We start from the raw sequence: 17,110 nt of genomic DNA, 5'->3' as shown, positions 1-17,110 counted from the left end.
ATGGGAGGGGTTGGAATGCAACATTTTGTGGCAAAATGTCATTAGTAAAAGTGTTTTTATTTATTTATTTTATTAGAAAATATAGCATATTTGAGGATACCGAGATTTTGTTTGGGACAAAACTGTGTCTTTGTGGCTGCTCCACAGCCAAATGTGACCTCCTCCTCCATCTCTTTTTTTTTTCTTCTGACAAGGACATTCCTTCTTCACTACTCAAGGCAAGACCAGCGCGGACAAATTTTAACCCTTTATGTCCCACTCTGGCCTGCAGACTGGACCAGTGCAAGTTGTTTATTATGGTATAAGGCTGGCATCTTTGACCCACCATCAATGCATTTATACATCTTAGCCATAAAGGAAGTGGTGAGAGTGCTAGAGAAGAGTGTAGTAGAAGATTAAAGGGAATGTGTGAGAAGGTTTTTATGGCAAATTATCGTGTTCATATGGTATAATACTGTAGATCATTTTGGTGGCTAAAGCCCGCATCTCACTGATTTGTGTGGTTTGCGAGTGTTTGCAAACGGCCCAAATGATTTTTATTATGATTTATTAAAGGTTGCAAAAAGACGTTTGCACAGTTTTCCTTGAACGTGCTCAAAATTTGATGGTGACAAGCAAAACTGTTTGTGACCACTAATGGCATTTCCATGCATTTTAGCGTGAAAAAGATGCTTTGATGTGACTTTTCTGAATCACTCTCAATCTCATCAATCTTAGTGTGGCAAGGGAACAAATTCAACTCGTATCTCATGGTACCACTGAACATTTTTTTTTTAATTACCATTTTGTAACAAAAGGTTGTATTGTTGTGGTGAACTAGTGTTTTTATGTCAGTATACATTGTCTTTTTTTGGAGTGGGGTAGGAGGGGTAATTGCGTTTGTTTCAGTATAATGTACTGTTTACGTTTTATTGTGGAAAAGAAGGCTTTGCAGGTAGTCCATGTTGGAGCCCTCCACCTGCAGACTGGACAACCATTCCCAAGTGCAAGTTGACTGACGTGAGCTGCCTTCTGGATCCATCCATCCATCCATCCAATCAGGGGAGGGGGAGAGAGAGCTGGAGCTCGACTAGAGAGGGAAGAGCGAGAGAGTCTTCTTGGCACAATGCACTGAGTGTGACAGTGTGATTTCAGCTCAACTGTGTGGAGGATTTCACAGGCTGTGTGTGAGGGGATAAAAGGAGCAAACTGAGCATTGTCTTGCTTTTCCACACCTTGTCTGGCCTGCCTGTACAATACCCCCCCCCCCTCCCGCCCCCCACCTAAAGGATATTTTTTTTTTTGTGTCTTTGAGTCCCCCTGCTACCCCTTTCCCTTGATTGGCTGCACTCATCCCCACAGCCGACCTGGGCTCGGGCCGTGGGGGGCTGCTCGGCGCGCCTTGGCTGAGATTTGCAACCCGACATGAGCGCACAGAGAGTCGGCGCTAATGGGGCTCGGTGGTCCCCGACGCCGTGGAGGAGCTATAAGGGCTGGATGTTGGGCTTGTGGCTGGCTGCGGTCGGGCTGTCGGTCGGCTCCGGAGACCCGTGGCTGTCCGCCGAGGCATGCCCGTCCTCTTGCGTCTGCAGCAACACCAGGATCTCCTGCGTGGACCCGGAGAGGGGCATCGCCGCCTTTCCCACCCTGCAGAGCGAGGAGATGGAGAACATCACCGACATGTGAGGGTTTTTCGTGAGTGTGTGGGTGTGCGCATTCTTACGGATCTTACCCGCGTCTCCTCTGCTTGGCAGCTGACGTCTGCAGCCAGAGCATCCATTAAGCATACATCTGTACTGATGTATTTATATCGTTTTTTTTTAGAAAAAATCTGTATACATTGTAAGGCATGTTACAAGGCACCAGCATTGCATAACCGTCTCATTGTCATTTAAAGCGTTATGTTTTTGAGTGGCTCACAGTTTTGAGGGTCGGGATTCGAGTCTCGACTCCTGTGTTGACTTAGCGAGGTGCATGTTTGAATGCGTTTTCTCCAGGTCGTCGGCTATACCGGCTTTCTCCCACGTTCCAAAAACATTTATATTGGATTCATCCATTGTCTATGTGCCCTGCGATTGAGTGGCGACCAGTTCAGGGTTTAACCCTTTCGCCCCAGTCAGGTAGGATTGGCTCCAACTTCCCCGCGAGCCCATAATGAGGACAAGCGCTAAAGAAAACGGAGGATTTGAGATATTCCTTCGCTATTCATATAAACTGTCACGAGCCGTGCAGTGTGTGCTGTCCAAATGACACTGGGTGGCCTTGATTGTCTATTTATGAAGTCCACCAGTAGAGAAGCGGGGAAAAAAATAGCAATTTGACAGTGTAAAAGAGAGAGAAAAAAAGATGTGCCGATCGGGATCAAGCGATTATTTATCAAAAATGATAAATCAATAGGACAAACGTTATAATAGGTCAGGTTATATCAACTGGTGTAAGCGTCTCAAGCAGAGATTGGTTGTCGTTATCGGACCGGGCACAAGATAAACGGCCTTGTCAGTGATCACTTTCTGTCAGAGATAAACGCTGGATCTTTATTATCCTAAGGCCTTGGACGGGGTCCTTGGGAGTTTGTTTTTATTATTGATCTCATTTACATTGTTTAATTTGTTTTAAGATTTTTCTTTAAATTAATCTATATATATATATATATATATATACACACACAGTATTACAAGCCATAAAAGCAACCCAAAAGGATGTTTTACTACTGCAGTTATCATATAGCCTACATCATCATACTATCCTTAAGTGCACCACGGGATGAATAAAGTTCTCCGATTATGAACATAACTTTAGGTATACCAGTAAATTCACAGGCATCCAACATGATGCATGGTCGCAGAAGACCACAAGGAGTCCCAAAAAACATCTGGATTATTATTTGTTTTCCCTCCATTGCCGTAGTAGATGAATAGCTTTAGCTCTAGCGGAGAACGTGGACAAATTTGATGGTCAAATTTTGCTTCAATTTACCTATTCGAATGCATAACAAAATCCAGGTGTCCTCTGGGGTAAGATGTGGTCATTTGCAACAGCTTTTCCCCAAACATTTAAACCATTCAACATGGCGGCAGAGTGCCCCCCTGCCCCCCCAATAAAAAAAACCCCCAAAAAAAGCCCAAAAGTTGTAAAAGCCAATCACACAAAAATCATGTAAATGGGTCATTATGTCATTGCTGTTATGTTTCTTCTGTATCGTCTATCCCAAAACTTTTTAAGCCTGCATGTTCAGTCATTATATTGTTGTTCGGGAACAGCTGCTCTGCTTTCGTGTAGCCTTCCGCAAACTTGTCAACAAAAAGTGGTGTCTTCAACACCCCAGCATAATTGCAGCATCCCCTCTCAACCACACACACCCTAAAACACAAAAAAACAAAGCAGTTTCTCATCCATATAATGAATCGCAAATTTTTTTGTTTGTTTAATTTTTTAAATGATTATTATACCAGACTACCAGTTATTTTTGACTTTCCGGCAAGTCATCCAAATGCATTTTGTAATGCATGATAAAATTCAGTTGTCCTCTACAGAAGCCTTCCTCAAATTATTTTATCCCCTTCAACATGCTGACAGTATTAGCACACGCCCTTCTTCCCTGCACTCATTTTAACATAAATATAGCCAATCAAAATTCAGGGAAAGTATGCCGATATGTCATTGTCATAGAAACTCACCGATACACTTTTAAATCTCCCACACTTCCTGCAGGCCACGCGTGCGCCACACTTTGGGAATTTGCATAGTGGACAAAAATCAGATGTTTTGGAGTATGCCGTCATCATCAATAAGCGTATTTCCCCAAATTCGAAACTATACATCCCCTTCAACATACCATCAGAGTTGGTGCAGCCACTTCTCACCTGCACACAACAACAACAACAACATCAAAGCCTTTTATCGACAAGATCTCTGAGGGCAATGATAGTATCAGGCTGCCATCACATTCTTAAGCTTGTGCACTACCATTTTGGAATCGTTGCTGTTAATCGAGCTTTTGCGAATTGGAATGCATGACAAAATCCAGGTGTCAGTGGGGGGGGATACTGTTTATTATCTAATGTGTTTCTGTTTGCCCAATTTTTTTTTAACTGTGCACCCAAGTCTCTTCCCTTGCCTTTTCGCCCGTAAATACTCTTTTAAAAAAAAAAAAAAAAAAATGTGTTCACTGGTTTACAAGCATATTAACTCTGTACTAATTTAATCTGGTTTGCGCGAATATTCACTCTTTACAACAGTGTATTTCTGATTGAATGATTTGGATTTAGATTGTAAAGGTAATGATGTGACCAGTGAGCGTGTCATGATACTAATCATGATGATTACTAATCATGTCTTAATAGGACTTTTAGTCATATCCACTATATTCAGTACGCCTTTCAAATCCAATTAGAATGAGTTGTTTTCTCAATGTGATCTCATACTATTCGGATGCCCTCGCGAGTACATAAAAGGGACAAAAACATTTATTTTTTTCTTTATGTTCTGACATTGATCCTTACAGAGTGTCAACAGTATGAGCTTTATGGACCTGACTCTGCTCTCGATTGTACTGAAGAAGTCCAGTCGACAAAAGTGCTTGTGGACACTAGTCGTGCTTTTTTCTTTGTGCTCTGTATGCGTGCATGCATCTGTCCTCCCTACGTTCATTTTTACAATTTGACTGGTAATTATACTCCCTTTATCAGCGGCGCTTTGTCTCGCTCTGGAATGTTTGCTTGCCTGAATAAATGAGGCGACCCGCCTGACACGCTTTTTGTATCGCCCGACAGCTACATCGCCAACCAGAGCCGCTTCTCGTCCATCAGCGACAAGGACCTGCACTACTACAAGAACCTCAGGAACCTGTGAGTCTACTTGAACAGCTTAATGGAGCTCATTGATATGCTAAAAATATTATAATGCATAGGGTTGACTTCAGGTGTGTGTGTTTGGTTAGCGCTCACAGTTCTGAGGTTGGGGGTTCGAATCTGGGCTCTGGCTTTCCTGTGTGGGGTTTGCATGTTCACCGCCGTATACATCCATCAATGTTTAATTTGTATTTTTTTTAAATGCATTTTAATTTTGATGTTCCGTTCATATATGCATCTGTGTTTTTATTTACAATGCATTTTATGAATTTAGAAAAATCTTGTTTATTTCCATGTATTTTCTTTTCTGTATTGTATAATTTTTCTATTTAAATCATAATTCAATATCACTGCTCAACAATTTTTTATCAGAGATGCATGTAAACATTTCTAGATTAATCTTTTGCTCGGATTCCGAATCCGCCCTCGCATTTTCTGAAGCATATCAGGTTTTCATAATAATAATAATAATGTAATAATAAAGGGCTAATCATATAATAATGACAAGAATATATATGTAATATAGAAATATATGTCGTAATATTCATGAATTACGGGTTAGGTTCAGCAACAGGTGGATTTTTTTTTTTTCCCGAAATCTTATAGCTATAAATTACGTCGCATGGAAAATCCGTATTGTATACATATATCATAGTCACTTCGTATCAGCAATGGTTTTGGATCCAAACAAACAAGGAAAAACTAATGTAGTCATGTTTAATTGTTTAATGAAAAGGTCTCGTATAAACTCACAGTGCAGTCAAAATGCAAATTAAGATATAAAAGAATCTAGTTGCTCTGGCACAGGAACAAAACAGATTGCAGAGGTGTACCTAATAAAATGACAGGTGAGCTTGCATCTCAAGAAGGAAGTTGAAGTGTGTAGATCATACTACATTTAGACAGTAGTTTTACATTTTTGCATGGGAAGAAACTTGAATCCGTTCCTGTTCCTGTACATACACCGTAGTTACTTTGTGTCAGTCCTAGTATTGGATCCAAACGGACGATGACCAAAAAAAAAAAAAATCAACTTCACAAAAGCCTCTTCATGTAACTCAGAGTACAGCCAGATTCAAATGACTCTTCCTGTACATATAGTCATTCAACTGAACAATGGAAACATCATGTAATTAAAGGAAAAAAGGTACAAAGGTCTTCGGTAACTGACAATTTAGCCCAGAGCCGAAGCAAATCCAAGAAATCTTGTTGCGCAGGCAGAGGTACAAAACACAATAATGGACTGGAGAGGTCATGGACATAATAAAATGGCAGGTGGGAGTGTGTGTCAAAAACGAGCCTCAGCCAAGCAAGTTGAAGAGTGATGATCACAATTCACTTAGGTTGTACTTTTGTAAGGAAGACACTTTTTAGTAAAATGGTTCCTGCCCCTGTACACGCGATTACACCATAGCACGCAAATGCTGGTGAAGAGGGATGTCAATTTTTTTAATGAATTTTTTTATGAGTCAGTCATGTTTGTACTGCGTTAAACGCCATGTTTGTTTTGTGTGTCAGAACGGTGACCAACAGCAGGCTGACGTACGTCTCCAAGCTGGCCTTTCAGAACAACGTCAAACTACAATATCTGTAAGTACAAAAAAAAAAAAAAAAAACCACACACACTTTGCAATCACATTAAGCGGAGATGGCCTCTTAAATAACAACTAGCCAAACAATATACTGTGCAGTGGCCTCTCTACGTTGCGTACAACCTGCCTTGTATTCCAGAAGCTATGTTCCGCAAATAGTTGCTTCACTCAAAGTCAAATTTTCTCACAGCACAGACTTCAGAGAGTTCGAAGCTGATCCAATCAGAGCTCTGTCACCAACCAAAACAGCAGCACTTATCGAAGCACGCGACACGTCTCTCAGCTGCAAATGGAGTATGCCAGTCTTTTTGCATGTCGTAAACGAGTTACTTTCACTTGCCTAGTCTGTCCTTTATGTTTTGTTTTCAACTCCAATTTCCCTTGTCGTAAATTGTAATTTACCCGTGACATCGCTTAACATACCGATTCCCATCTGCAGTTGAATAATTGAGTGAACCCGAGTGTTTGCAGGAATACTATTTGACCACGGCAGGCTCAGACTACACAAAACAATGATCGCTATCATTATATTCAACAAGGCTCGCTGTGAAATTTCTTTGTGAGCGTTCATATCATATCACCATTTGATTGTCAGGAATCTGAAAGATAACAACTTGTCATCGTTGTCCTGGACCATATTCCGACACCTCAACATCTCCTACATGTGAGTAGCTTCATGGCCAGACAGGGTGGATATTCAAAAGTAAAAACGATACACTCGTTGATGTGTTATGCAATGTAATTATGCTCATAGATGAGAAAGTTCATGCGCGTTGCTTTCTCTGGCGTGTCCTTGTTTAACCTGCGCAGAAACCAACCTATTTTCTAGTCCCGCTCCGCTTCTCGCTGTCCTTGACTGTCTGCATTAAGCATTCAGTGTGTGTGCGTGCGTGCGTGTGTGTCTGTAGGATCCTGACAGGAAACCCACTGCACTGTTCCTGTGAGAACATGTGGATCAAGCTGTGGCTGGGAGAGGAGGCGGACACCCAGGAACTGCGCTGCATCGAGGACGGTGGAGGACGCAGCCTGCTGTCCAGACTCAGACTAGCCAACTGTGGTGAGCACTTGCGCACACGCATTCGCGCACACACACACTCCCTCGCCAGTGTTACACTCCGGACCTGTAGGTGGCAGTAATGCGTGTAATATACTGCCCTCCGTGCTGAGCGAGGTTATTTTCAACTCAGCCGACGCTACCTTACTAGAGGTATGTTATCAATTATTTGACATAAAAGTCGAGTTTTAATGTAAATAAAAAGGTCTGCTAACACGTGGCGCAGAGTAGGCAGAATTTTTTTTTTTTTTTAAGTGACCATTATCCGTAATGCTAGTTGTCACTGATAATGCCATCAGCACATTATATGGGAATGGGAAACTTCAATGCTGGAGGGGGTCATGGTTTTTCATTAGTGCTACTCGAGGTTTTGGGGGGAGGGGGAGGAGGGGTCTATATACAGTAGGACCATGCACTTTGTAACCAGATGTTTGACAAAAATGCTATTTTTAATATGGACACAATACGTGCATACATGCAAAATACATGCTTTTAATATGTATCATTTTTGACATAAACATTTTCAATGCAAAAGACCACAATCATAGCCCAACAACAAAGGGATTGAAGCAAACAACAAAATAAGTACATACTTTATTTTTTATTTTTTTGCAGTGCAAAGGGCAAAATCATCCATCCATCCATTATCGATACCGATTATCCTCACAAGGATCGCGGGGAGTGCAGGAGCTTATCCCAGCTGTCTTCGGGCAGTAGGCGGGGGACACCCTGAATTGGTTGCCAGCCAATCGCAGGGGACATAAAGACAAAAAAACATCTGCACTCACAATCACACCTAGGGGCAATTCAGAGTGTCCAATCAACTTACCATGCATGTTTTTGGAATGTGGAAGGAAACCGGAGTACCCGGAGAAAACCCACGAAGGCACAGGGAGAACTGTGAGGTGCACGTGCTAACCAGTCGACCACCGTGTCGCCCAGGGCAAAATCAACTCACTCAAAATTTTTATATTATTGAGGTGCTATGTTTGTCCTGCATATCATTCCAAATCCGCAAAAAATTATTAGCCCTACTCATGTGGTGTAGGGCAATGTAAGACCCCGTGGAAGCACAATTAGGACATGTCTGCCATCTAGTGCTAATTGGTGATATTACTACTTAAAACTACAGTCAACCCCTGTATATTCGCAGTTCGGCATTGGCGGATTCGCATGTTTGCATATTTTTTCCCCATATTTTTTTCATATTTTGGATTTGTCCTGATTTTTACCCTGTTTTTCGTGAAAAACGTGAATTGTTGTGTTTTGCTAGCATTTTTTCAGGAAGCAGTTCGACACCCACGGATATGCATATTCATGGAATTTTTTTATTTCTTCAATATTTTTCATATTTTGGATTTTCATGTTTTTGCCAGGATTTTCATCCTACATTTCTTTCGCCGAAATGTTTGTTTGTAAAAATGAAAAAAAAACCTCTATCTATCTACACTCAAGGGGCCGCTCAGTGTGGTCACATGCGGCATGTGGGCCCCCAATTGCCCATTTCCTTTAATACGTGCAGGGAACTTCACAATTCTTCTGAGAGACTGCTTATGTGCTTTGGTAGGTGCTGCTGAATTAGTTAGCAATGGCTTCCAAATTGGGTCATCATTTGCTGATGCACATGGCCTTTTAAGTGGATGACACACTGTGACTAACTGGAACTATCTATTTGAGTTACAAACAATAGTTAAGGATATGTCTCCAAATGTTTCTATAATTGATTTATTACCATAGTGCATCATTTTTTTTGGGATTCGTATTTATGCACAGCAGAGACGCAAAGTGGACTATTCCCTGAAGGAATGTGTTATCTGTGCAATGGAAAATATTTAAGACCTAAAAATAAAATAGCCGAAACATTTAGATGATCACTGATAGAACACACAAAAGGGAGCCTGCAGCAAAGCGCATCGTTATTTACAATACGAGCGAGTGTAATGTCAACTTAAGTACCGTGCCAGCCCGCCACAAACCACAAGCCCTCCTTGTGTGCTTATCACGCTGGAGTATATAAACGTCTGAATTTAATTGACACAATGTTTCTTTGCCTACTTTATACCAACACACACTATGAATTTTTCATGAATCGTTCTATTTTAGACACAGTTCATAAACAGGGTCCCATTACATTTCAACCCGGTCAGACCCGCTGACGTATTTGGTTTGCGTTTGGAAACAATTGCTCCCAAGGGAAATAACGGAAATAAAAATATCACTAGTATACAGCAAATTTTAATCAGAGATGACTTTGTGTCCTTAAATGTATTTTTGATGCAGATATATTAAAAAAAAAAAAAAAACAACAAAAAAACCTTCTTTACTTTGTTCTTAAATATCAGGTTTTTAAGTTTGACCAATAAAAGCTAGCATAATACGGCTATCACCATGCATTGTAATTTATAGCCACGGTATGACGTTTCAGGAAAAAATTCCACCTGTTGTTGAACCTTAATTCATAAATATTACTCAATTTTAATAAATATAAATAATTTTTTTTATTTGTAAAAAATATATAATTTAAAAAATACCATAACATAAGATGACAAAAAAGAAAGAATATGGACTCACGTAATACATATCAAAAAACAACAAACAACAACTAACTGATTTACAGGCTAACTACCGCTAAATACATACATTTACATAATGAAGTGTATTGCGTAAACCTCTTCAGGTGCCTTGAAAGGCGCTACATAAATGTTCTTCTTGTTACCAATCCATCACAGAGAATCCATATGCATCTAGGTACACCTGATATATTATATATAATATATACTATACATAAAAGCACAACTTTCAAAATAAAAGCAATTTTACATTTTATTTTGGCTTCATGGTCTCTGTGAGGGCCAGTCAGGGAATATGGCCCAGGAGCCGTACTTTGCCCACGTCTGCCCTACACCATCAGTTAAAAAAAAAAAATGCTGTGATTTCACCCCTGTAAGAGACTTTTAATGGCGAAATGAGCGACATGGTCAGTGATTGCTCGGAGCAGTTGGGACGCAGAGAACGCAAACAATGCCAGCAGGAAGCTAACAGTGTCGTTGATAATTCCTATTGATCTGCTCCCCCCTCCCCCTGTCCATTAGCGGAGTTTATTTTTGGCATTAGGGGGAAGCCCACAACTCCTCCCTTTGACGGAGTGACACATGAAGAGGCGGGCACAGTCTGGTCGGTGCCGCTGGGCTGTCAGGGTTACACAGAGGACTTGAAAAGGTCCAGATGGAGGGTTAGCCTTTGCTTTGTCAGGGTGTTTGTCTGCTCTCGTATCCTACTGTTCGTCTGTCCACTTGTCAGTGACAGAACGGCGACCGTGCCCTCAGGCCTGCGCTGATCTCACTCGTATGTCTCTCTCTGTTTGTTGCTGCAGTTCCACTTTGAAATAGACAAGCCAAGATCATCCATTATCTATAGTGTCTGTCCTCATTACATACACTGTTAGTTAAAATTCATATATCTAAAAAAAAAAAATGGGGGGGAGGGAGGGATTTATTTGTATTTTTTCAAATTTGGAACAAACCCACAAAATACTTCAAAAATGCTGTTAAACATTCAATATGTCTTTCACGAAAGATATGGTAAATGGGGGGTGATGCGGTGGGGTTGGAATCCTGGAAAAAGCCAAAACGTGAAGAAATATAATTAAAAAAAAAAAGAAAAAAAAAGAAAAGGAAAAAAGAAAAATAAATCCACAAATAATAGTTGTAATATCACCACTCACCACTAGATGACATACGCATTTTAGTTGCACTAACACCAGACGTGGGTAGTAACGAGTTACATTTCCTCCGTTACATTTACTTGAGTAAATTTTGGGAAATGTTGTACTTCTAGGAGTAGTTTTAAATCACTATACTTTTTACTTTTATTTGAGTAGATTTGTGAAGAAACTGTACTGCGGAGCCTGTTAAAAAAAAAAAAAAGTACAGGGGCTGAAATTTACAACAACAACAGATATAACATCTGTAAAGCTGAAGTTTATGGCACACTTTTCAGTGTAGCTGCATATAAAGAAGTATTGTCAAAACCCCCCAAATCGTCACCTGAAAACCAGCTCAAGACGCAATGTTAGTGAGTTCCCCATCCCATTTGAATCCTCTTGCTAATCAAAACAGCAGGTTGTAACAAACTCCTCCCTCAAATAGATGCCTCCCTTTTCCCATCAAGTAGTAACTGTAATTATTTCAATCTTGTTCACATGAACATTAAAGAGTTAATTACCCAGCCCATTTGAACTTTGTTGCTCACCAAAACAGCAGCACCCACCAAAGCACAGAAATAGTCTCTCGTAGTGTTATTTTTGGTGGCCTGTTTCAGTTTTAGATTTAATCTAGTCTTAGTTTTATCTCATGTTATTTTAGTCAGTATGGTCCAAAACTAATGACATTTTAGTCTAGTTTTAGCAAAGATAAATATATATATATATATATATATATATATATATATATATATATGAGCCAAATATATATATGAGCCAAATATATATATATATATATATATATATATATGAGCCAAAACAGAGACACACATAAAATATTTGCTAGCTGCGCAGCAATGCTAATTAGCCCTTCTTACTTCCGATCACTTTTCAAAGCAGGGATTACAATCACCAAATGTCACGGCTGGTTTCACCACAAAAAGCCAAGCGTGGAAATAATTTCCCAACAGAATCCCCCCCCCGCCCCCCATGTCCTTCAAGCTAGAATCAGCCTTGTGTTTAGGTGCATAGACACTTTCATTGGACAAAGTGCGTTTTTTTAGGATGGCTGTTAAGATATGTGCTTCATACATGACGGCTTGAAAAATTGAAACGATTGTCTTTTACTGTCTCTGGCAGTGATTGAACGGGTTGCTCTGGTGATAAGTGGGTTGCCGTGGTGACAGCCCGACGGACAAAAAGGACCTGATAAGAAATCTGTCCAGTTTAATGTGCAACTGCTGTCAACGCCTCGCCATATCCTCTGGCTGACTGGCTTTGGGCCTGTGAGGACAATCTCTTCATTTTTATATGGTCCTAAATAACTAATGCACAAGGCGGACATAACTTTCATTACCTGATTAGGATCCAGACATTGACAAGTAGCTTGGTAACAGCATTTTTACAACGGCACTGATACTTAAAAATTAGTGAATAATTATTACTGAAGTAGAATTATAGTGCTATAAATGCAAGACTCATTATCATATCGATGGATGACATTTTCGAACCTTTGAAGTGCAGGTTTCGCAGTTGTTGCACCATCATTTGAGAGCATATTGACACAATGCTCAGAGATCCAGAGAGACCACATCAGACATTTGAATTTGATGTGTGATTTGATGTGATTTGTTCAAATGTGTTTGTTTGTCTGACCTCCTTTGCCCATGAACTATGACCTTTCCCCTAAGGTCAAAGTCAATCGACAAGCCGATTTATTTATTGTCTTTGATGCTTATCCTTACCAGGACCATAGTCTATAAACAAAGACAAACTGGTAAATGACAACGGTAACATACTGTGGCTTGTTTGGACTTTGGCAAGATTACAGTGAGTAATAAGCTGCTTGTTTAGGTCAAAAGTCACCTGTCTTCTGCTGTCTGGTCTTCTCAGATGAGTCAAATTAGCCATACGCATATCACCTTCTGGTTATGCCCGTTCATACGCACGCACACACACACACACACACACACACACGCGCACACACATGTACACAGAGGGAATTGTGTCCAATCAGTTTATTTGCAGTCTGCTTGTTGGAGACATGCAGTAGTAATGAGCGTAACTACTTCTTTGTGTTTCTTTGTGTGTGTGGATTCGGGGACCGCATTCGCACATGAAAGGCGAGGGCGCCGAGTTTGAATCCAAGGTCTTTCTTTTGACTCTCTGTGTGTGGGGGTGTGTCTACGTGCAAAGTGTTTCAATGGGAGAAAAAAAAAAAGTTGGCATTTTCTTCCATCACTGATTCCCTTCTCCTCTATCTCATCTTCCTCAGAGCTTCCCATGGCAACACTGACACCATCCAAAGTGACCGTCATGGAGGGTGAGAACTTGCAGCTGTCCTGCACCACCTCCGGAGTGCCCTCGCCAGACCTCATCTGGAACATGACACTGGTCACAAACTACGAGGTCCATACACTCACAGCCCAGCCCAGCCCCCGCATCCGCACAAACTTACTTTACGTAGCTCGGACATGAAAACGAGCGCAATCAAGCAGCATTGCCTGGAGTCATCGTCAGGAAATCAAACTAACGGTTTCAGGGTTGGGAAATGAATGGTTCCGTTGTGAGAATAATTGCTAATGTCTTTTCGGAGGACTAAATCTACACTTTGTAGCACCTCAGTTTGTCTGACTGACTGATAATATTTGCATTCGGGGTGTTGTTTGAGCATGATTGAAGATGAATTAATATTGAAGTGGCACTGAAGGAGGTATGCAATAGAAAATCATGATGATGACTAGGAACATGTTATACATTAGAATTAATTATGTTTGAAATCAGTCTCTGAGTCACACCGTGGCCATATGTTTTTTTGTTCGTATCCCAGCTGTCTTTGGGCAGTAGGCGGGGGACACCCCGAAATGGGTTCCAGCCAATCGCAGGGCACACAGAGACAAACAAACATCCGCACTCGCAATCACACCTAGGGGCAATTTAGAGTGTCCAATCCACCTACAGTGAATATTTTTGGAATGTGGGAGGAAATCGGAGTACCCGGAGAAAACCCACGAAGGCCCAGGGAGAACATGCAAACTCCACACAGGAACGCCGGAGCCAAGTTCGAACCCAAGACCTCTGAACTGTGAGGCGGACCGAGCTAACCATATACATGTGACTGTGTCGTGAGTCGACGGAGGATATCCGGAATTTATCCGGAGTAATAGCGGCACAGTAAAGATGACTAAACTCGGCTCTGTGTGAAAGCCACACGTCCAAGCTCTCAAATTCTTTTGGAATTATGTTTCTATCTGCTACGGGGGGTGAGATATTAATTATTTTGTAGGTGTTGAATTTCCGCGAAAATGTCAAGTTTTCAAGGGTGACTCCAAAGACGGACGTAGGTTTTAGAGAGATGTCTCACGAGGGGCTTCGGGCTTTAATGGGTTAATGGAATACTATCCTCTACTGTCCTGGTCATACAGTACATGCAGATGTAAACGTGAACGCAAGCAGCAAGAATAGTCAGCATCAGCAGCATTATATGCAAGTACTATACAGTACATGGACCAACAATGTCTTTAAAAATGAAACCATCAATATTCTCGACAGCGCGGTGAAAATTAAACATGGAAAAGGCTATTGGGAGCAACCGTTTCCACTAAAATTCTTTCACGCTTCATTCCGTCGACAGATCGAGACATCAGGTCAGATCTCTGTGCTACGGTTGTCCAACTTGTCATCGTTGGACCATAACAGTAAGATCAGCTGCACTGCAGAGAACATCGTCGGCGAGAAAGAATCCTCGTTGCTACTGGACATACTATGTACGTTTGGCCCTTTTTTTTTTTTTTTTTGGTGCAAAAATCCAATTAGATGAAAGTCTTCCATGCAAAGCCGGACAACGCCGACCTTCTATGCTTTTAATGCTTGTCTGGCACTAACTTTCTTTTTTTATGTCCGCTGCTTCTAATCTCCTCAGTTCCTCCAAATATCACCAAACTGAGCGACGCCATCTCAGATCACCACTGGTGCATCCCCTTTAGTGTCGCAGGTAAAATGGGGTTTGGACTGTTGCCTGTCATTTACAATCACTCGTGATTGACATAGCAGCATTATTTCAATTGATAAATGAATTCATTAATTTCCCTAAAAATGATGTGGGCCAAAGAATAATCTGTTAAATTTAAGAAAAAGATTCATATGGAGATGTGTATTTTATAGTTCCCCGGCATCAGGGACAATTTCGCCCCGTAAAACTGTAACATTATTTTTGCAAAATTGCATCCTTTTTCTTTTCTTTTTCTACTTCTTCTTCTTCTTCTTTTTTCTTAATAATATTATGCTTCTAAATTATTATTTTTCACACAATTAATCTATAATTTAATCAGACAAAAGTAATAATAACAAAGAGAGTGGTAAAGTTGAAATTTGATAAGATGGCATTTGTAATTTTTCTTGAGGATTAAAACCGTAATCTTGTGCAAAACAATAGCATTTATCCAAGAATGAAGTAATCATTTTAAATGAAAAGCTTTGTCAGTTAATCACATCAGATGTTTTTATTCTCATGTAATCACATTCCCATACCTTTTATCTCATAATTTAATGACTTTTGTCTCATAAATTTGCCATTTCCTTCTAATATAAATGTGTAGACCCGTTGTCTTTCAGACAAAAGTAATAGTAATATGAGAAAAAACACATAATTAACACCAAATTTTATGAAAATAAAGTAGTCATTTCACAAGAAACAGTTGAAGTATTATGAGAAAAAACATGTAGCGGCTTTATTGTCATAAAAAAAAAAAAAAAGTTAATACTATGTGGGTTTTCTTTCTTTTTGACTGTTGCTTGTCATTTACACCGAATAGTTCATTAGTTGGTTAGCCGGATTAGCCCAAAACAAAATGATCTCATTTTACAAGGAAAAAGTCGCAATGTTCCAAGACGAAACAATCATATTCAGCATTACAGAGGATGGATGGATGAATGTTTTGGAGAAAGGTCATTGGGAGAACTTTTCGTAGGCCAACAAATAAAGTGTAGTACTGACTCGAGAAGGATTTTCAACATGAAAAACGGAATCTATGCGCTTCCCAGGCAACCCAGAACCTCGCATGCAGTGGTTTCTGAACGGCAAAGTAGTGACGGAGGACAAATTCATCAAGACCATGATCTACGAGGAGACCGAGCGCGAGTATCATGGCTGCCTGCAGCTGGACAGCCCCACGCATCTCAACAACGGCCTCTACACGCTGGTGGCCAAAAACGAGTACGGAACAGACCAGAAGCGGGTCGAGGCCCACTTCATGCACAAACCCTGGGATGGTGAGGACCCACACTTGACAGGTCATTATGGCGCACACCGCATTTGAATTCTGCATTCCTGTTAGGTCTTGTCCTTGATAGCCTATTGACCTCACTTTCAAGTCATTATTTTTGAATCTTTGTTATTGTGCTTGTGCAGGAACTGACAAAGATTCATACTACTACGGTGAGTGAAATGGATCCTTGAATGAATTGTTCACCAGTGCAAATGAGTCGTACTGAGGAGAAGGACAACATGTAATATTGCAGTATGAAAGTAGTAAGATTAGTTGATGACATTTTATTGCCTTGCAACGTTATGAATGATTGTAGTGAAATTACTTATTTTCTTGTGAATGTGCATTCCCCCCTAACATTTTCTAAAAATGATGTAGTGGGTAATGTTGACAATAAAGTTCTACGAATATGTAGAGTGGATTTTTGAGAGAATAAGTTAACGCAACCAACCGCTTCACCCCATCAATTTTACCATTATGTTTTTTTAAACGAATATGTAATTTCCGAGCAAACGGTCGTACATTTTTAAGGGTAAGGTCAAAATCTCAGTAGCACAAACGTACACCTAAGCCTGAGAATTTTGATTTGACAATTTGGACGTTCAGCCATTAAAAGTACAAGTTTATTCTTGTAATAGTCTGACTTTAATTGAAAAAAATAAGAATAT

General features: G+C 40.4%; 1 protein-coding gene across 1 annotated transcript in view; it reads left to right on the top strand.

Moving 5' to 3' along the window:
- ntrk2a (neurotrophic tyrosine kinase, receptor, type 2a) overlaps positions 1-17,110 on the top strand; it is a 79,606-nt gene that overhangs the window by 1,753 nt on the left and 60,743 nt on the right. The window contains exons 2-11 of the mRNA XM_086030352.1: positions 923-1,661; positions 4,752-4,826; positions 6,348-6,419; positions 7,017-7,085; positions 7,330-7,478; positions 13,451-13,584; positions 14,810-14,942; positions 15,098-15,169; positions 16,219-16,467; positions 16,586-16,612. Coding sequence (XP_085886478.1) covers positions 1,405-1,661; positions 4,752-4,826; positions 6,348-6,419; positions 7,017-7,085; positions 7,330-7,478; positions 13,451-13,584; positions 14,810-14,942; positions 15,098-15,169; positions 16,219-16,467; positions 16,586-16,612 — 1,237 coding nt within the window. The 5' untranslated portion in view covers positions 923-1,404. The remainder of the gene's footprint in view (positions 1-922; positions 1,662-4,751; positions 4,827-6,347; positions 6,420-7,016; positions 7,086-7,329; positions 7,479-13,450; positions 13,585-14,809; positions 14,943-15,097; positions 15,170-16,218; positions 16,468-16,585; positions 16,613-17,110) is intronic.

This window comes from Filicampus tigris, chromosome 5 (assembly GCF_054856515.1).
Source record: "Filicampus tigris isolate MCC_2025a chromosome 5, RoL_Ftig_1.0, whole genome shotgun sequence".
In the NCBI taxonomy this organism is placed as follows: domain Eukaryota; kingdom Metazoa; phylum Chordata; class Actinopteri; order Syngnathiformes; family Syngnathidae; genus Filicampus; species Filicampus tigris.
This window is presented reverse-complemented; position numbering and strand designations above follow the sequence as displayed.